The following is a 21,953-nucleotide window of genomic DNA, read 5'->3' on the forward strand; positions in this document are numbered from 1 at the left end:
AACAAAACAAACGACGAGCTCACCAATGCAAACTACTGCATCTGAAAAAGATATGCATACTACAACTCAGTTTGATGAATCCTATACAGTTACTTCTCAAACAACTGGAAAAGTTACTGATGGATCCTCACAAGTAGATACAACAAAACAAACGACGAGCTCACCAATGCAAACTACTGCATCTGAAAAAGATATGCAGTTACTTCTCAAACAACTCTGATGGATCCTCACAAGTAGATACAACAAAACAAACGACGAGCTCACCAATGCAAACTACTGCATCTGAAAAAGATATGCATACTACAACTCAGTTTGATGAATCCTATACAGTTACTTCTCAAACAACTGGAAAAGTTACTGATGGATCCTCACAAGTAGATACAACAAAACAAACGACGAGCTCACCAATGCAAACTACTGCATCTGAAAAAGATATGCATACTACAACTCAGTTTGATGAATCCTATACAGTTACTTCTCAAACAACTGGAAAAGTTACTGATGGATCCTCACAAGTAGATACAACAAAACAAACGACGAGCTCACCAATGCAAACTACTGCATCTGAAAAAGATATGCATACTACAACTCAGTTTGATGAATCCTATACAGTTACTTCTCAAACAACTGGAAAAGTTACTGATGGATCCTCACACAAGTAGATACAACAAAACAAACGACGAGCTCACCAATGCAAACTACTGCATCTGAAAAAGATATGCATACTACAACTCAGTTTGATGAATCCTATACAGTTACTTCTCAAACAACTGGAAAAGTTACTGATGGATCCTCACAAGTAGATACAACAAAACAAACGACGAGCTCACCAATGCAAACTACTGCATCTGAAAAAGATATGCATACTACAACTCAGTTTGATGAATCCTATACAGTTATCAAACAACTGGAAAAGTTACTGAGATCCTCACAATTAGATTCACCTGCAAACTACTGCATCTGAAAAAGATATGCATACTACAACTCAGTTTGATGAATCCTATACAGTTACTTCTCAAACAACTGGAAAAGTTCCTGATGGATCCTCACAAGTAGATACAACAAAACAAACGACGAGCTCACCAATGCAAACTACTGCATCTGAAAAAGATATGCATACTACAACTCAGTTTGATGAATCCTATACAGTTACTTCTCAAACAACTGGAAAAGTTACTGATGGATCCTCACAAGTAGATACAACAAAACAAACGACGAGCTCACCAATGCAAACTACTGCATCTGAAAAAGATATGCATACTACAACTCAGTTTGATGAATCCTATACAGTTACTTCTCAAACAACTGGAAAAGTTACTGATGGATCCTCACAAGTAGATACAACAAAACAAACGACGAGCTCACCAATGCAAACTACTGCATCTGAAAAAGATATGCATACTACAACTCAGTTTGATGAATCCTATACAGTTACTTCTCAAACAACTGGAAAAGTTACTGATGGATCCTCACAAATAGATACAAAAAAACAAACGACAAGCTCACCAATGCAAACTACTGCATCTGAAAAAGATATGCATACTACAACTCAGTTTGATGAATCCTATACAGTTACTTCTCAAACAACTGGAAAAGTTACTGATGGATCCTCACAAGTAGATACAACAAAACAAACGACGAGCTCACCAATGCAAACTACTGCATCTGAAAAAGATATGCATACTACAACTCAGTTTGATGAATCCTATACAGTTACTTCTCAAACAACTGGAAAAGTTACTGATGGATCCTCACAATTAGATACAACAAAACAAACGACAAGCTCACCAATGCAAACTACTGCATCTGAAAAAGATATGAACTACAACTCAGTTTGATGAATCCTATACAGTTACTTCTCAAACAACTGGAAAAGTTACTGATGGATCCTCACAAGTAGATACAACAAAACAAACGACAAGCTCACCAATGCAAACTACTGCATCTGAAAAAGATATGCATACTACAACTCAGTTTGATGAATCCTATACAGTTACTTCTCAAACAACTGGAAAAGTTACTGAGAGTAGTATGGAGACTACAACTATTAATAATGAATATTCATCAACTGAGAGTTCGTTCGCTCCTATTCAAAATTCTACCGAGAACTAAGCATACTACAACTCAGTTTGATGAATCCTGGAAAAGTTCCTGATGGATCCTACAGCAAACTACTGCATCTGAAAAAGATATGCAAACTACAACTCAGTGAAAAAACTACTACACAAATAGATACAACAAAACAAACGACGAGCTCACCAATGCAAACTACTGCATCAAGGAATCATTAACTGTTGAAAATAGTACTGAAAGGAAAAAAGAAGATACATTAACTAAGCAAGATAGGAAGAGTGATCAAGTCGACGATAAAGATGTGGAAATTCCAACAACAACTCTTCGTGCATTTAGTATTAAATATAGTGATAATATAGAAGAAACTCTTGGTGTTATCAACGGAACTACCCCATCTGATCATGAATATTTAGATTTAAGAAAACCAAGTACTGAACATAATACTACCATGAAAATTCTAACGACTACCCCAAAGACTAAAGGTGAAGAAAATGAATATTTACTAGAAAGTGAAAATATTACAACAATTGTTTCCGAAGAAACAACTGAAAGTTTAGAGGTTATTACTACTACGGACTCAAATTATTGCCTTTTCGATAACGATTGCTTTAAAAATTTCCTTTGTATTAATGAAACATGTACAGATCCTTGTTCCTATCCTTTAAATCTAAACAAATCATACGCATGTTTATGCTCTGGTGCAGATTCTGCCACTACAGTTACTTCTCAAACAACTGGAAAAGTTACTGAGAGTAGTATGGAGACTACAACTATTAATAATGAGATTACTGTTGAAAATAGTACTGAAAGGAAAAAAGAAGATACATTAACTAAGCAAGATAGGAAGAGTGATCAAGTCGACGATAAAGATGTGGAAATTCCAACAACAACTCTTCGTGCATTTAGTATTAAATATAGTGAGAAGAATCAGGTAATCATAATAGAGAGATATTTTATAATATGGTCATAAAATGCTTTAGTTGAAATCAATGTTTCAATCATATCATCAAAAGACAATGCATATGATTCCGTAAATTATTGGATAAACTTTAAAGGATGTTTTTTTATAGAGCCATTTGAAATCTTATAGTCTTCACTCTTCACCCATTCTCTATTATGGTGAGATTACCAAAGAAACGATAGATCTCATCAAATATGATTTACTGCAGAAGCTTCTGCAGCATGGTTTGATGCATGAAAAAAAGTACAAACTTAAATTTTATTACTGTTCTTCTGCTGAAATTTTATGTCCTACGTTGTACCTGATCTTTTAGTAAAAATTCTGGACTTTTATCTCTATCGTAGTAAAGCATCATATCTATATGATTTTAGAAATATCATATCATTATTTTTGTCATTATTTAGTTTACATAGTTATCATATTCATAATTAGTACAAAATCGTAGAATTTTTCATATTTCGTAGTGTAATTTATTTATTTTGATCATAGTGTATTTTTCAATTTTTTTGGTTCACTTATGTATCTACAGCATTAACACATATATAGTAAGTGCTTGTTTTGGTGATGGTTTGGTGACAGTCATATATTGTACAATTTATATTTAGATATCATATATTTGTTTCAATCACATCTAGATACTAAAAGTTAGGAAATTTCAAAATTTTAATATTTTCTGTATAAAATGTTCAAATAAATGTAGAAGCTGGATGTCGATCAAATGCTGAATGTCCTTCACATAAAGCTTGCGTTAATAATGTATGCTTAGATGTGTGCGGTACGCCCGAACTTAACCCATGCAAAAATCAAGATTGTCAAGTCATGGACCATCAAGCCGTTTGCATTAAAGGTAATTTTTTTCGCAAAACATTCTTGATTTAGACTAATACTCTGAACTATTTCTCTTAAGTTTGCCAATGTCAAAAACAATCAGACTGTCCAAACAATGCCAAATGTGACGGATGCAATTGCATAATACGTAAGTTTATCACCGCAATCCTTTTTTCATATTTTATTTTAAAGTTATTCATAATATTCTCACAGAACATGATCCAATACCTGTTGAGGGATGTGCACATTGTCCACCTGGAACAAAATGTGACATTAGTACTGGTGCATGCATACGAGGTATGAATTTTTTATTTCAAGTTAATTCCAAATCATGCTTTCTAAAATTTAAAATTAATAAAATGCTAAGGAATGACACATGCTCATTTTTAAACACATTAATATTATATTGCTTTTTCGTAAGTATGGCTTTAATCATTTTCAAAATTATAATAATTTTTATTCAGGTTAAAAAAATTACTCATTGTTATATTTTTTTAAAAAAAATGTACTCATTCCTTATGTTATTACATGCAAAAACATTTAATGCACTAACTAATACTAATTCATTCATAATCTTATCAATAACCAGAGCCATTGATGCCAAAAAAACCTGAACTCTGTAGTTCGGATAATGATTGCATTGAGACTGAAACATGTTATATGGGCTTTTGTGTTGATCCATGTCAATTCCAAAATGTGTGCCCTGATAACGCCATTTGCATTTCAAAGTTACACCGGCCTTTATGCATTTGTAAAAATAGGGAAACGGATTTAAATTGCACCTCACATGAACTCTGTAAGAAAATAACTTATAACATACATTTACATAATTATGCTTAACACTTTCATGTCACAAACTTTGGTTTGTAACCTAAAATCAAAATTGTAATTAAATTTGTATAAAAAATGTCTATAAATATTTAGCACAATTTTTTAAATGTTTCCTTTTTTGTGTGTTCACACTTGTGTTTTCTATACATGCACAGTATGCACGAACAACGATAATTGCTCACCTAATGAAGCTTGTATAGACAATATATGTCAGCAACCTTGCGATGTACATAGTCCTTGTGCACAAAATGCAGTATGCTTAAACGTCAATCATGGATGCGATTGTGTTTGTGAGGTCGGCTTTGAAGGAAACGGTTATGCACTCTGTGTTCCTGGTAAGACTAAGCAAAATCAGTTCTTAAATTTGTAAGTTATATCATTAATTTGTTCTTCCTTGAATAGCTGGAAAGAAACCTGTATGTCAATACAACGAGGATTGTCCACCACACCTTTATTGCGATCGATTAAACAGAGCTTGCATGAATCCATGTGTCGATGATTTTTGCGGTGAAAATGCCGAATGTTATGTAGTCAACCACAATGCACAATGTAGATGTTTAGCAAATTATCACGGTAATGCTTTTGTACAATGTTTAAAGACTGAATCTTGTAGCGACGATAAGCAATGTCCTATTTCGCAAGCATGCGTTAATGGAGAGTGTATTACACCTCAATGTAATTGTGGTCCAAATGCTGAATGCACAATTGAAAATCATAGTGTAAAATGTACCTGTCCAAGAGGTTTTAGAGGAAATCCTTACGTTAGTTGTGATCTTAATTTGAATCCTTGTGTACCAAGTCCTTGTGGAAAAGATGCCCTTTGCGAATTAGATGGTGGAAATCCAATTTGTTATTGTCCTAAGAATATGACAGGAAATCCATTTGATAAATGTATCCCTAAAGGAAACAAGTGTTCGAAAAATTCATGTGGTCCAAATAGTGAATGTATTGTTGTAAACAGAAAGGTAACCTGTTTCTGTCTCCCGAATTATGAAGGAAATCCTCCAAGAAAACCTTGTCAACCTCCTAAAAATCCATGTGAATCTAACATCTGCGGACCTAATACTCAGTGTTCAATCGAGAAAAATGGTTTAGCTAAATGTTCTTGTCTTTCTGGTTTTATTGAAAGTCCAAACACTATTAGAGGATGTGTTGAATCTAGAGATCCTTGTGAATCGAATCCTTGTGGAAGAAATGCAATTTGTGATAGTAGTAGAACACCTATGTGCTTCTGTCCTGATAACAAACGAGGTAATCCATATCGTGAATGTGAAGAACCTATAGCAAGACATGCTTGTGAACCTGACTCATGCGGTAGAAATGCAAATTGTTTTGTTACTGGTAATGAAGAAGTTCGTTGTGAATGTCAATCAGGATTTATTGGAGATCCTTATGTTGGTTGTAATGAAGTTCCAAAATCTGTTTGTGATTCTAATTCTTGTGGACCTGGTGCTCAATGTATTGTTTCATTTGATGGCAAAAGAATGTGCTTATGTCCTGAAGGAACTCATGGTGATCCAACAAGCTATGAAGGATGTTACAGCAGCGAATGTTTAACTGATAAAGATTGCTCTATTGATAAAGCTTGTATTGGACGAGTTTGCAAAAATCCATGTGATGGTGCATGCGGCTATGATACTCACTGCATAGTTGAGAGACATAGACCAGGTAAGATTGACTATCTAACTAAATTATTAATGCTGAGATTAATAAAACCTTTTTTTCACAGTGTGCTCATGTGTTGCTGGATATACTGGAAATCCATACTCAAGATGTTATCCGACAGGTAGCTTAACAAGTGACCCATGTCCAAAGGGAAGTAAAAAACCAGAATGTAATCCAGAATGTCTTACGAATTCCGATTGTGATGACTTGAAGGCTTGTATTAATAGAAAATGTTCTGATCCTTGCAAAAATGCTTGTGGAATCAATACACAATGTCGAGTAGAAAAGCATACTCCTATTTGTCAGTGCCTCCCAAATCATATGGGAGATGCATTGATTCAATGTACATTAATTAAACCTCATCAAGATCCAGCTAAAGATCCATGCAAACCTTCACCATGCCCAGCTAATGTTAAGTGCTTTAGCGTTGACAACAAAGTAGCGATTTGCGATAACTGTGCATCACCTGACTCATACAATAATCCACAATGTAGACCACAATGTACAACAGAATCTGAATGTCCTTCAAATATGGCTTGTATCAATCGTCGTTGTGAAGATCCATGTCTAAATAGTTGTGGAATCAATAGTGAATGTAGAGTTATAGGTCATAAACCAAATTGTCGTTGTATGGATAATATGATTGGTAATCCATATGAAGGTTGTAAATATCCAGCAGAAGATGAAAAGAAGGCTACGTGTGGTGATAAAATATGTGGTTCTAATGCTGAATGTACTCAGAAAGGAAGAGTGTTTAAATGTGTATGTCAAAAAGATTATACTGGAGATCCCCTTGTTGGATGTCGACCACAATGTACCATAAACTCTGAATGTCCTTTCGACAAAGCTTGTGTTCGTAATCGCTGTATAAATCCTTGTGATGAGAATATTTGTGGAAATGGTGCACGCTGTGAAGCAAAGAACCATAGAGGCGTTTGTACTTGTCTTGAAAACTATACAGGAAATGCCTACTTGATGTGTTCGCCAGTGTCTAAGGATATAACACCCATTCCACAAAATCCTTGTGGACCTCCATCTCCTTGTGGACCATATAGTAAATGTACAATTAGTGGTACTGGTATTGCTGTTTGTTCATGTCAACCAGGAATGAAAGGTTCACCTCCATCATGCCAACCAGAATGTTCATTAAGTTCGGATTGTAGTCAACATGAATCTTGTATTCGTAATCGTTGTATTAATCCATGTAGCGAAAGAATTTGTGGTAGTGGAGCACGTTGTGATGTTAAAAATCATAATCCAGTATGTACTTGTAATCCTGGTTTAATTGGTGATCCTTTCGTATCATGTTCTTCATATGACCCGGTTGAACCACATGTACCACAAAACCCCTGCCATCCTAGTCCATGTGGACAGTATTCAATTTGTAGAGAAGATAATAACAGACCTGTTTGTTCATGTATGGCCAATATGTTAGGAGCACCACCACATTGTCACCCAGAATGTGTTTTACATTCAGATTGCTCTCAAAATCAAATTTGTTCAAATCTTCGTTGTCAAGATCCATGCCTTTCGAATCCATGCGGCAGAAATAGTGAATGTCGAGTCACATCACACACACTCATTTGCAGTTGTAAAAACGGATATCAAGGTGATGCATTTACAGGATGTGTTGAAGTAATTGAAGATCCTAGAACGCCAAAGAATCCTTGTGAACCAAATCCATGTGCAATCAATTCTGAATGTTCTGTAATTGATACTAACAGATTCAAATGTTCTTGCATTCCACCGTATCGAGGAGATCCATACAATACTGGATGCACTCCTGAATGTACAACAAATAGTGATTGTTCATATGATTTAAGTTGCCATAACTATGTGTGTAGAGATCCATGTCCAGGTGTTTGCGGAAAGAAAGCATACTGCGAAGTAAATAACCACGTTGTAAACTGTCAATGCGAACCAGGATATATTGGTAATGCATTTGAAGGATGCAAAAGAGAACCTATTACTCCTGTTATTCCTCAAAACCCATGTTCGCCTGAAAGAAATCCTTGCGGTCCAAATAGTCAATGTAGAGAAAGTAGTGATGGAAGACCTGTTTGTTCATGTTTACCTGATATGAGAGGCTCTCCACCATCATGCCGTCCTGAATGTTTAGTTAATTCTGATTGTCAAACCAGTGAAGCATGTATTCAACGAAAATGTTTGAATCCATGTAAAGCAAGCGCATCTTGCGGAATTAACAGTGAATGTAGAGTGCACAATCATAATATCTATTGTACTTGTAAACCAAACTATGTAGGTGATCCATTTGTCATGTGCAACCCGAAAAAAGGTAAGCATAAATGTAATTTTTGAGAGCAACAAATTAATCATTTTCTTTTTGTTGCGAAGACGATGAAGTTCCAAAGAACACCTTCCCATGTCAACCATCTCCATGTGGACCAAACAGTCAATGCCGAGAAGTAAACGACAAAGCAGTTTGTAAATGTTTACCAGACATGTTAGGAGCACCACCAAATTGTCGACCAGAATGTTCATTTGTACAGGATTGTCCTCCATCAAGAACATGTATCTCCGGACGTTGTGTAGATCCTTGCATCGGAGCATGTGGAAACAATGCATTATGTACAGTTCATAATCATGTTCCAAATTGTGAATGCATATCACCTCAATACAAAGGAGATCCTTACAGTGGATGTGTCTACGAAGGTAAGTGCCGTTACAAAAAATTCCTTCCTCATTTTATCATTTTTGAAATTGTTTATATACATTTTGGAACTTTCTTTATAAATTTGTTTATTTCCTCTATATGTAAATATTTCTACATCATATATCTATTTACTATAAAAATCAGTTCAACTGAAAGATGATCCTAAGCCTTGTGAGCCTTCGCCTTGTGGTGTAAATGCTATATGTAAACAAAGAAATGGTGTTGGTTCTTGTAGTTGCATGGAAAACTTTTATGGAGATCCTTATATAAATTGTAGACCAGAATGCATTTTAAATTCTGATTGCGATAATTCTAAGGCATGCATAAACAACAAATGTGTAGATGTATGTTTAGGTATTTGTGGTTTAAATGCTAGATGTGAAGTAATTAATCATTCGCCAACATGCTATTGTAATGAAAATTTCATCGGAAATCCTTATCAAAAATGCTCCAAAAAACCAGATTGTAAGATAAAAATAGGCTTAGCTTTTTTTGAATGTTCGCTATAGAAAATATTAATTTCAGTGACATATTTACCGCCTGCTCCCACTCCTTGCCAGAAAAATCCTTGTGGAATGAATGCAATTTGTAGAGAAAGAAATGGTGTTGGTTCCTGCGTTTGTCAAGAAAATTATTATGGCGATCCTTATGTAGCTTGCAAGCCAGAATGTGTTACGAATAGCGATTGTCCTTTAGACAAAGCATGTAATTCAAAATTGAGTTGTTACAATCCATGCTCAGTACATGATACATGTGGTTTAAGGGCACAATGCAAAGTAGTAAGACATAATCCAGTTTGTGTTTGTGAAGCAGACTTGACAGGCGATCCATTCGTTAGATGTTATGCTATAGTATATGAACAAACAAGTCCATGTTCACCATCGCCATGCGGACCTAATAGTCAATGTAAAGAAAGTTCAAAGGGTCACGCTGTATGCTCATGCATACCAAGCATGTTAGGTGTTCCTCCGATGTGTAGGCCTGAATGTACATCCGATGATCAATGTCAATCAAATATGGCATGCTTAAACTTAAAATGCATAGATCCATGTCACGCAAATACTTGTGGCATTAGCGCTCAATGTAGAGTTCAAAATCATAGATTTAGTTGTTACTGTTTAGATGGTTTTTCGGGTGACCCATATACTGCATGTTCGGTTACACAGAGTAAGCTTTTTGTTTTATCTTCTAATCATAGATATTAAGTTGTTTTGGAACTAACATATTCGATTTACTTTTTGAGAAATTATTTGTTTTAATTTTTCTCAGTAAATCAAGGTTTTTTGTGATTCTTTTATCTACTATCCTTAAAACTTTTATAATTCTCTTAGTTCCTACGTATAATGAACCAATTCAACCTTGTAATCCATCGCCATGTGGTTCAAATGCTATTTGTAAGGAACGTAATGGTGTAGGATCCTGTAGATGTATTGAAAATTATTTCGGTGATCCATATATAGGCTGTAGGCCTGAATGCATTACAAGCTCCGACTGTCCATCAAATAAAGCCTGTTATCAAAATAAATGTAAAGATGTTTGTAATGGAGCATGTGGAAATAATGCTCAATGCGTTGGTGTAAATCATGTTCCAATGTGCTATTGCATTGATGGATATACTGGTGATGCTCGTTCAAACTGCTACGAAATACCAAAAATAAGTAAGAATCTTTTTTCATAATTATAAAACAAATTTCGAGACATTCAGCAGGAGTATGCACTCCCAATGAATTGATGATAACCGCTTTAACAAAAACAATTCAATAACACTCAAAAGTTATCAAAACTTCCCAACTTTATGGATTTTTTACAATTGCTTTTGTTTAGTTCCAACAAATCCCTGCCAACCTTCTCCATGCGGACCTAATAGTCAATGTAGAGAAAGTCATAATGGACATGCTATATGTTCGTGCTTACCAAGTATGATTGGATCACCACCATCGTGTCGTCCAGAATGTTATACAAGTGATGAATGTGATTTATCTAAAGCATGCTTAAACAACAAATGCGTAAATCCATGCAATGATAATCCATGTGCAAGACAAAACTCTATTTGTACGGTATCAAATCACAATGCAATTTGTACTTGTAAGACTGACTATATTGGAGATCCATTTGTTCAATGTACACCAAAACCAATTTATGAGGAACCAATCCAAAATCCATGTTCACCATCTCCTTGCGGACCATATTCTGAATGTCGAGATGTTGGAAATACTGCTGCATGCTCATGTCTTGTTGGTTATGTAGGAAAAGCACCAAACTGTCGTCCGGAATGCGTTTACAACGCAGACTGTCCTTTAAATCTTGCATGTGTAAACTACAAATGTGTTGATCCATGTATTGGTGTATGTGGTATAAACAGTAATTGTCGTGTTCATATGCACTCTGCAGTTTGTGTGTGTAGTCCTGGTTATACGGGTGATCCTTTTAGTGCATGCTCACCTGTACCAATTAGTAAGCTCTATAATAATGAAATTCCATTTATTTTATATTTGAAATTTATAATATTTTACCGTAATATATTAGTTTATTATAATATTACATTCATTTATGCATTATATCTATGCTTGCAATTATCACAGCAAGTAAATATTCATATCATTTGTATGTATACTTTTATGGTTCATGTAGCATATACATACTTTTTCCGATATATTTATTTTATAATTATATGAATCTATCCCCTTGGTTCTTAGTCTTTATAAGTTTACTTTCCTATGTGACTCTATTTTATTTTCATTTCACTCTTATTTATTGCACTTTATTATTGAAATATCCCAAAAATGAAAAATATTATAGACCAGCTTTATCATTATATGAGATATGACACTAATTTACTATCCTTGAAAAAATTTGCAACAGATACTCCTCCTCCATCTGATCCATGTAATCCATCACCTTGCGGATCAAATACAATTTGCAAAGAACAAAACGGAGCAGGATCATGTGCTTGCTTAGATGACTTTTTCGGAGATCCATATATCGGCTGTCGACCTGAATGTACAACAAACGCTGAATGTCCACCTGACATGGCTTGTAGTAATCAGAAATGTAAAAATCCATGTTTGGGAGTTTGTGGTTTTAATGCAGAATGTCGAGTTCTCTCTCATAAACCTCTGTGTACTTGCATAGAAGGATATGAAGGAGAGCCAACAAGAGGATGTACTCAAAGAGAAATATGTAAGAAAAATGTTAATTCAGAAGTTACTTTTTAATTATTAACAAAAAATTTAAAAAATATAAAATTTAGCTACTCCGAGACCATTCCCATGTAATCCTACACCATGTGGTCCAAACAGTCAATGTAGAGAGGTGAATAATCAAGCTGTATGCACATGCTTACCAAATTATATCGGATCACCTCCATCATGTCGACCAGAATGTTATACAAGTACAGATTGTGATCAGGATAAATCTTGTATAGATCAAAAATGCAAAAATCCTTGTAGAGAAGGTTCACCATGTGCCAAACAAAATTCTCGTTGTACAGTTATTAATCACAATCCAATATGTACATGTGAGAATAAATATACGGGTGATCCGTTCATAAATTGTATTAAAATTGAACACAGTAAGTAACTTCAAAGTATTTCATTAAAACTACATTTACTAAATTCACAAAATTTAGGTCCAATTGAGCCACAAAATCCATGCGAACCATCACCATGTGGACCATACAGTCAATGCAGAGAAACTTCAACAAAACAAGCAATATGTTCATGTTTACCAAACTATGTTGGCATTGCTCCTAATTGTAGACCTGAATGTACAAGTAGTAATGAATGTTCAAACAATTTAGCATGCATCAACAATCGTTGTATTCCTCCATGTGATCAAAATCCATGTGCAAGAAATGCAGAATGTAGAAACATTAATCATAATCCTATTTGTACCTGCTTGGATGGCTATGAAGGAGATCCAGCTATTCAATGTAACCCAATTCCATTAAGTAAGTATTATCACTATTTTTAATATTTATATTATTCATATTTAATACTATTATTATTTTTGTAAAATTAGCAACAGCAAGAACTCCAGAATTGAGAATTTGTGAGACAGGAATATGTGGAGTAAACGCCGAATGTCGAGAACGAAATGGTGCAGGTAAGTTTTACGATTAACATAGATTAGTTCACATAAAAAATGACGTCCTAATCACTAACAATATCCATTTTATTAAAGCTGCATGTTTCTGTTTACCAAACTTCTTTGGAGATCCATACGTTGGTTGCAATAGAGAATGTGAATTAAATAGTGATTGCAAGTCACATCTTGCATGTAGTAAAAATTATAAATGCGAAGATCCATGTCCTGGTGTATGTGGAATTAATGCTCATTGTACTGTTCTTAATCACATTCCAACTTGTGAGTGTTCTAAAGGCATGATAGGAGATCCATTCTCAATATGTAGAGATGAACCAACTACACCAAAACCAAATCCATGTAGCCCATCTCCATGTGGACCTTATAGTCAATGTAAGGAAGGTCCAAATGGTCAGTCTATTTGTACTTGTTTGGCTGGTTATTCTGGAAAGGCACCAAATTGTAAACCGGAATGTATTTCTAATTCCGAATGTCCTTCAACTATGGCTTGTATTAATTTGCGTTGTGTTGATCCTTGTATAAGCACTTGTGGAATAAATGGTAGATGTGAGGTACGAAGCCATTCTCCTATTTGTTCTTGTAGAGAAGGATATACCGGCGATCCGTTCGTACAATGTACAAGAATACGTAAGCATATCAAAATCTTTTTATCTTTAATTCTTTAATTCTTATTGGTTAAAATCTCTAGCATATGAAGACGAGACTACCCCAAGACCTGTGTCTTGCACACCAAATCCTTGTGGTCCACATTCATCATGTAAAATTGTCAATAACAATCATGTATGCTCCTGTTTGCCTGATATGAAGGGAGCCCCACCAAATTGTGCTCCTGAATGTTTAGTTCATTCTGACTGTCCGGCTTATCTTACTTGTATTAATAACAAATGTAAAGATCCATGTGTTGGCTCATGTACTACTTATAGTGAATGCAAAGTTGTTTCACACACTCCAATTTGTAGTTGTATGAATGGATACACAGGAGATCCATTTATATCGTGTATTCCAGTTGCAACTACAACAAGTAAACCTTATTTCGCTGATCCATGTGATGGATTATGTGGACCGAATACAAATTGTAATAATGGTGTTTGTACATGCATTTCGGACTATCAGGGAGATCCATACAAAGGTTGTAGACCAGAATGTACGTCAAATATTGAATGCCCTCGAAACAAAGCATGTATGCGAAATCGTTGTATTAATCCATGTGTAAATATCTGCGGAGAAAATGCATTATGTGAGGTTGTTAATCACTTAGGAGTTTGCTCATGTCCTGAACATATGGAAGGAAATCCATTTGTTAGATGTATTCCAAAACGCAAAGAAATAGAATCATCAGATCCTTGCCAACCTTCACCATGTGGGCCTTATAGTCAATGTCGTGTTGTTAACAATAATCAACCAATTTGTTCATGCATAGAAGGTTACATTGGTTCTGCACCAAATTGTAGACCCGAATGTGTTCTAAGTTCAGAATGTCCTCAAACGTTATCTTGTATTAATTCAAAATGTGTTGATCCTTGTGTTGGTGCATGCGGAATAGAAGCAAGATGTGAAGTTAGAAATCATAGTCCTATTTGTAGTTGTAAAGCACATATGACTGGAGATCCATTCAAAAGATGTTATGAAAAACCAATTGATGATAAACCAGAAGATAAATCCCATCCATGTGTTCCTTCTCCATGCGGACCAAACAGTCAGTGTAGAGAAAGTCAAAACCGTCCAATATGTTCTTGTCAAACTGGTTACTTTGGAAATCCACCAAATTGTAGACCAGAATGCAGTGTTAATGCTGATTGTCAAAATGATAAAATCTGTGATCAAAATAAATGCATCAATCCATGTCCAAGTGTATGTGGTGAAAATACTGAATGTAAGGTTGTCGCACATTCTATAACATGTAATTGCCTAGAAAACCATGTTGGAGATCCTTTCTATCGTTGTACTCCAGTAGTTAAATACGAAGAACCAGTCAAAGTCTGCGAGCCTTCACCATGTGGCTATAATGCTGAATGCATAGAGAGAAACGGCGTTGGATCATGTAGATGTATACCAGATCATTTTGGAGATCCTTACCAAGGCTGTAGACCCGAGTGTGTATCTTCGTCTGACTGCATTTTAAGTTTAGCTTGTATGAATTCAAAATGCAAAAATCCATGTTTAGGCGCATGTGTTCAAAATAGTGAATGTCAAGTTGTTAATCATATCCCATCATGTACATGCAAAAGTGGTTTTGAAGGAGATCCTTTGGTTCAATGTAGTCCTGTTTATAATGAGCCAGTCCCAAAGCAGCCTGAAAATCCCTGCAATCCATCACCATGTGGTCCAAACAGTCAATGTAAAGTAACGAGTAATAATCATCCAGTTTGTACTTGTACTGAAAATTATATCGGATCACCTCCTAATTGTAAACCAGAATGTGTTGTAAATTCCGAATGTAGTTCAGTAGAAGCCTGTATTAACAATCGATGTAAATCACCATGCAGATCAGACTTATGTGGTAAAAACACTGAATGTGAGGTGCGAAACCATAGTCCTGTCTGTAAATGTAGAGATGGCTATGAAGGTATACTTAAAAATCCTAGATTTATTTGAAATCAAATTCTATAATTTTCCCTTTTATATTTAAAATAGGAAATCCATTTGTTCAATGCAAGAGAATAATAATAGAACAAAGTCCATTGCCAATTAATCCTTGTTTACCCTCACCATGCGGTCCAAATAGTCAATGTAGAGAAGGACAAAATGGTCAAGCTATATGTTCATGCCTTCCAAATATGATAGGATCTGCTCCATCTTGTCGTCCTCAGTGTGTTGTTAATTCAGATTGCCCACAAAGTGAAGCTTGTATTAATCAGAAATGTCAAGATCCATGTCTTAATGCTTGTTCATATAACAGTGAATGTACTGTGCAAAATCATATCGCTACTTGTGAATGTCCTAAAGGTTATATTGGTAATGCGTTTGAAGGATGCATTCCCGAACCAAAAGAAACAATTCTGTTTGATCCATGTAATCCAAGTCCATGTGGAAGAAATGCTGTTTGCAACAATGGGCAATGTTATTGTAATGATGATTATATTGGAGATCCATACGTTCAATGTAGACCTGAGTGCACTTTGAGTACTGAATGTCCTTCAAATAAAGCATGTGTTAGGAACCATTGTATTGATCCTTGTGTAAATGTTTGTGCACCAAATGCTATTTGCTCTGTATACAATCATATTCCAACTTGCAACTGTCCAAATAATATGATTGGTAATTATTCCTTATTTCTTTCCAAATAATTTATTTTGAAATCTAATCATTTTTCAAAACTATCAGGTGATCCATTTACCCAATGCCGAGTTCAGGATCCAAGACCCGTTCCTCAAAATCCATGTCAACCATCACCTTGTGGACCTAATAGTCAATGCAAAGAAAGTCCAAATGGTCATGCTATTTGCTCATGTTCACAAAATATGATTGGTTCTCCTCCATCTTGTCGTCCAGAGTGCGTTATAAATTCGGAATGTGAATTGTCTAAAGCATGTAAAAACAATAAATGTATAGATCCATGCGGTCCAGGAACTTGCGGAATCAATGCTCGTTGTCAAGTTAGATCACATTCTCCAATTTGTACTTGTATGCCTGGATACAATGGTGATCCATTAAACAAATGTGAATTAACTTATGAGGAACCTATTGTACCAAGAGCACCGTGTACCCCAAATCCTTGTGGACCAAATAGTGAATGCAGAGAAATCTCTGGCTTACCAGCGTGCTCTTGTTTGTCTGGTTTTATTGGTGGTAAGATTCAGTTTCACAATCTAAAATATTTTTGGTCGTTTTTCATCACGTAGATATCAGTTCATTTGAAATTGATTTTAATAACTCTTAAAATTTTTATGTCATAAATCCTAAAAATTATTTTTATTTCCTAGCTCCACCAAATTGCAGACCCGAATGCTTAGTCAACTCTGATTGTCCAAATGCTCTCGCTTGTATGAAGAACAAATGTGGAGATCCATGTGTAAATGCTTGTGGATTAAATGCAATGTAAGGACTTACAGCTTTCATTAATCGAATTTATTTTAATTCTTTTTTAATTCTTTTCAACAGTTGTTCCGTAGTAAACCATAATCCAATTTGCAATTGTATTGAAGGTTTCAAAGGAAATCCATTCTATAGTTGCGAAAAAGTTACTGGTGAGTCATATTTTCAATATTTTTTAAAATCAAAATGCTTTATAAAACATAGTTTGACATATCTGCATATAAGTTAAAAAAATTAAGCTTGAAATTATTTCGACATTTAAACAAAAAAGCTTTTCACAAATGCTAAAAAATTATTCCTGCATATAATATTTGAGAAAAAGTGTTTACTGATGCAGTAAATTTATTGCAAAAACAGGATTTTTGGTATAATTTTATTTTTTTGTAAAATATGGTTTAAAAGATACACAACACAGCACAATAATAACATACCAATTACAAAATATTTTAATAATATAAAGTTACCCGCTTCAATATCTCAGCATTTAAATGATTGATTAACATTTCGTTGAATTTGAGTTATACTTATTGTTGGAATTTATTTGTGGTTAGATTTTAATATAGCCATTTAAAAATCTGCAAATTTCGAAAGTCTTTCACCTGTTCTGTAATAAAATGAACAATAAAAAATTATAATAATCAAATAACAAAAACCAAAAATTTAATGGAAAATGTTTATACCATCACTAAACATAATTAGCTAAAAACGTAATTTTGCCCCTAAAGTAGTCATCAAAAACCTAAACCAACTGGATTATTGGCTCAAAAATAAACAAATTAATAAAAAAGTAAACTTTAAAATTAAGGTTGAATTTACCTTAAAACATAAATTAAAAAAGCACATTAAAAATATTAAAACTCAAACGAACAAATTCAAAAATTCAATAAATCTTTATCTTACATTCATAGAATCTCAAGATGAGTACCTAAATCCATGCCATCCAAATCCATGTGGTTACAATGCTGATTGCATTGAAAGAAACGGAGTAGGTTCTTGTGTTTGTAAAGATAATTTCTTCGGAGATCCATATGAATCTTGTCGTCCCGAATGCGTCCTCAATGCAGATTGTCCTTCTCATTTAGCATGTGTCAATTCAAAATGCAAAGACACATGTGCCGGAAGTTGTGGCATTAACAGCGAATGTCGTGTTGTTAACCATGTTGCAAATTGTGTTTGTATTGTTGGCTATACTGGAAATCCATATTCGAATTGTTACATTATACAAGAAGAACGTAAGAATACTTTTAAATTATTCCCTTGCTTCATGCGAACTAACAATCCTGCTTGATCAAGACAGCGATACTCTTAAGTATATCGAAGATATAAAATCTAAATAAATTAATTTTATTCGCGAATAGCTATAACATCGGTGTACAAAAATCCATGCCACCCTTCACCATGCGGTCCGAATTCCCAATGCAAGGAAGCTTCAAACGGACAACCAATTTGTTCATGTCTTCCAACAATGACTGGCTCACCTCCTTCATGTCGTCCTGAATGTGCCAGCAGTTCTGAATGTGAACTTTCCAAAGCATGCAAAGATAATCGTTGTATCGATCCTTGCTCTAATGCAAATTGTGGTATTAATTCGAATTGTCGAGTCATTTCTCATGCTCCTATTTGTAGTTGCAAAGAAAAATATCAAGGCGATCCTTTTGTTAGATGTTATCCAGAAGAGCGTAAGAGATTTTATTCATTCTTCGAAATTTTTATTCGTCGATTCATGTCTTTTTTTTTTATTAATTCTTGTATACAGCATTACCAAAACCGAACGACGTACCAATTAATCCATGTTTCCCATCACCATGTGGTCCAAATAGTCAATGTAGAGAAGGTCAAAATGGTCAAGCTATATGTTCATGTCTTCCAAATATGATAGGATCCGCTCCATCTTGTAGACCGGAATGTATAACAAACTCTGAATGTGGAGAAAATGAAGCTTGTATCAATCAGAAATGTCAAAATCCATGTCTTAATGCTTGTTCATACAATAGTGAATGTATAGTACAAAATCATATCGCCACTTGCGTATGCTCACCAGGTTATACTGGCAATGCATTTGAATCTTGTAATAGAATAATTGAAGACTTGCCTAAAGACCCTTGTAATCCAAGTCCATGTGGAAGAAATGCTGTTTGTAACAATGGAAATTGTTATTGTAATGATGATTATACTGGAGATCCATATGTGCAATGTAGACCTGAGTGTACTTTAAGTACTGAATGTCCTTCAAACAAAGCATGCGTTAGAAACCATTGTGTAGATCCATGTTTAAATAATGTTTGTGCTTCAAATGCAATTTGCACTGTTCATAATCATGTTCCAAACTGTAACTGTCCTGATAACATGATTGGTAATTACTTATATTTAATATATCACAGACCCAATTCTAAAAAACCATTTGTTTCCAAAAAGGTGATCCATTCATTCAATGTCGCGTCCAAGATAGACCAGTTCCTCAAAATCCATGTTATCCTTCACCTTGTGGACCAAATAGTCAATGTAGAGAAGGACCAAATGGTCAACCAATATGTTCATGTTCACAAAATATGATTGGTTCTCCTCCTTCATGCCGTCCAGAATGCGTTATTAGTCCAGAATGTGAAATGTCTAAAGCATGTAAAAACAATAAATGCGTAGATCCATGTGGTCCAGGAGTTTGTGGAATCAATGCTCGTTGTCAAGTCAAATCGCATTCTCCAATTTGTACCTGTTTACCAGGATACAATGGAGATCCATTTATAAAATGTGAAATTATACGAGAAGATGATCCAATTATTCCAAAAGCACCATGTTCTCCTAATCCTTGTGGACCCAATAGTGTTTGCAGAGAAATCTCTGATTTACCTGCTTGCTCATGTTTAGAAGGTTATCTTGGTGGTAAGAAATTTTGCAGATCGATCTTTATCTTCAAATCCTTTAATTATTGTAACTTGTTATCCACTTCAGCACCACCAAATTGTCGTCCCGAATGTCTTGTTAACTCAGATTGTCCAAACTTGCTAGCCTGCATGAATAAGAAATGTGGCGATCCATGCATCAATGCATGTGGATTGAATGCTAAGTAATTAATTGAGCCTTTAATCAAAAGATTTGTATTCACATTACATTTTCACAACCTTTAGATGTTCAGTTGTTAATCATAATCCTGTTTGTACATGTATTGATGGATATAAAGGTGATCCATTCTACAGTTGCGAGAAAACTTTAGGTATGTCTTTCTGTTTTCAAACACAAATTTTCATTTATGCAATATTTGATAACTGCTTTGAGATTAATACTAATATTTGAACATTTTAATATAAATCTTGAATTCAATAATTAGAAGTTTACGAGGACAATATCACTCCTTGTCATCCAAATCCTTGTGGTTACAATGCTGATTGCATTGAAAGAAACGGAGTAGGTTCTTGTGTTTGTAAAGATAATTTCTTCGGAGATCCATATGAATCTTGTCGTCCCGAATGCGTCCTCAATGCAGATTGTCCTTCTCATTTGGCATGTATAAACTCAAAATGCAAAGACACATGTGCCGGAAGTTGTGGCATTAACAGCGAATGTCGTGTTGTTAACCATGTTGCAAATTGTGTTTGTATTGTTGGCTATACTGGAAATCCATATTCGAATTGTTACATTATACAAGAAGAACGTAAGAATACTTTTATATTATTCCTTTGCTTCATGCGAACTAACAATCCTGCTTGATCAAGACAGCGATACTCTTAAGCATATCGAAAATATAAAATCTAAATAAATTAATTTTATTCGCGAATAGCATCAGTGCCAAAGAATCCATGCCACCCTTCACCATGCGGTCCGAATTCCCAATGCAAGGAAGGTTCGAACGGACAACCAATTTGTTCATGTCTTCCAACAATGACTGGTTCACCTCCTTCATGTCGTCCTGAATGTGTCAGCAGTTCTGAATGTGAACTTTCCAAAGCATGCAAAGATAATCGTTGTATCGATCCTTGCTCTAATGCAAATTGTGGTATTAATTCGAATTGTCGAGTCATTTCTCATGCTCCTATTTGTAGTTGCAAAGAAAAATATCAAGGCGATCCTTTTGTTAGATGTTATCCAGAAGAGCGTAAGAGATTTTATTCATTCTTCGAAATTTTTATTCGTCGATTCATGTCTTTTTTTCCATTAATTCTTATATACAGCATTACCAAAACCGAACGACGTACCAATTAATCCATGTTTCCCATCACCATGTGGTCCAAATAGTCAATGTAGAGAAGGTCAAAATGGTCAAGCTATATGTTCATGTCTTCCAAATATGATAGGATCCGCTCCATCTTGTAGACCAGAGTGTATAACAAACTCTGAATGTGTATCAAGTGAAGCTTGTATCAATCAGAAATGTCAAAATCCATGTCTCAATGCTTGTTCATACAATAGTGAATGTAGAGTACAAAATCATATCGCCACTTGCGTATGCTCACCAGGTTATACTGGCAACGCATTTGAATCTTGTAATAGAATAATTGAAGATTTGCCTAAAGACCCTTGTAATCCAAGTCCATGTGGAAGAAATGCTGTTTGTAACAATGGAAATTGTTATTGTAATGATGATTATACTGGAGATCCATATGTCCAATGTAGACCTGAGTGTACTTTAAGTACTGAATGTCCTTCAAACAAAGCATGCGTTAGAAACCATTGTGTAGATCCATGTTTAAATAATGTTTGTGCCTCAAATGCAATTTGCACTGTTCATAATCATGTTCCAAACTGTAACTGTCCTGATAACATGATTGGTAATTACTTATATTTAAT

General features: G+C 34.8%; 1 protein-coding gene across 1 annotated transcript in view; it reads left to right on the forward strand.

Moving 5' to 3' along the window:
* The window catches only part of dpy (fibrillin-like protein dumpy), an 89,993-nt gene that overhangs the window by 29,190 nt on the left and 38,850 nt on the right, over nucleotides 1-21,953 (forward strand). The window contains 31 exon segments of the mRNA XM_070637415.1: nucleotides 3,735-3,881; nucleotides 3,942-4,010; nucleotides 4,076-4,159; nucleotides 4,452-4,658; nucleotides 4,849-5,028; nucleotides 5,096-6,361; nucleotides 6,423-8,654; nucleotides 8,714-9,031; nucleotides 9,177-9,497; nucleotides 9,558-10,199; nucleotides 10,364-10,690; nucleotides 10,857-11,486; nucleotides 11,895-12,212; nucleotides 12,283-12,603; nucleotides 12,661-12,981; nucleotides 13,053-13,136; nucleotides 13,215-13,763; nucleotides 13,825-15,702; nucleotides 15,771-16,394; nucleotides 16,461-16,925; nucleotides 17,060-17,174; nucleotides 17,238-17,323; nucleotides 18,080-18,403; nucleotides 18,530-18,850; nucleotides 18,928-19,524; nucleotides 19,587-20,051; nucleotides 20,121-20,235; nucleotides 20,297-20,382; nucleotides 20,497-20,820; nucleotides 20,947-21,261; nucleotides 21,338-21,934. Coding sequence (XP_070493516.1) covers nucleotides 3,735-3,881; nucleotides 3,942-4,010; nucleotides 4,076-4,159; nucleotides 4,452-4,658; nucleotides 4,849-5,028; nucleotides 5,096-6,361; nucleotides 6,423-8,654; nucleotides 8,714-9,031; nucleotides 9,177-9,497; nucleotides 9,558-10,199; nucleotides 10,364-10,690; nucleotides 10,857-11,486; nucleotides 11,895-12,212; nucleotides 12,283-12,603; nucleotides 12,661-12,981; nucleotides 13,053-13,136; nucleotides 13,215-13,763; nucleotides 13,825-15,702; nucleotides 15,771-16,394; nucleotides 16,461-16,925; nucleotides 17,060-17,174; nucleotides 17,238-17,323; nucleotides 18,080-18,403; nucleotides 18,530-18,850; nucleotides 18,928-19,524; nucleotides 19,587-20,051; nucleotides 20,121-20,235; nucleotides 20,297-20,382; nucleotides 20,497-20,820; nucleotides 20,947-21,261; nucleotides 21,338-21,934 — 14,328 coding nt within the window.

The sequence above is a fragment of the Chironomus tepperi genome, unplaced genomic scaffold, assembly GCF_022539635.2.
Source record: "Chironomus tepperi strain 1889 unplaced genomic scaffold, CSIRO-AGI_Ctep_v1 contig_161, whole genome shotgun sequence".
In the NCBI taxonomy this organism is placed as follows: Eukaryota; Metazoa; Arthropoda; class Insecta; order Diptera; family Chironomidae; genus Chironomus; species Chironomus tepperi.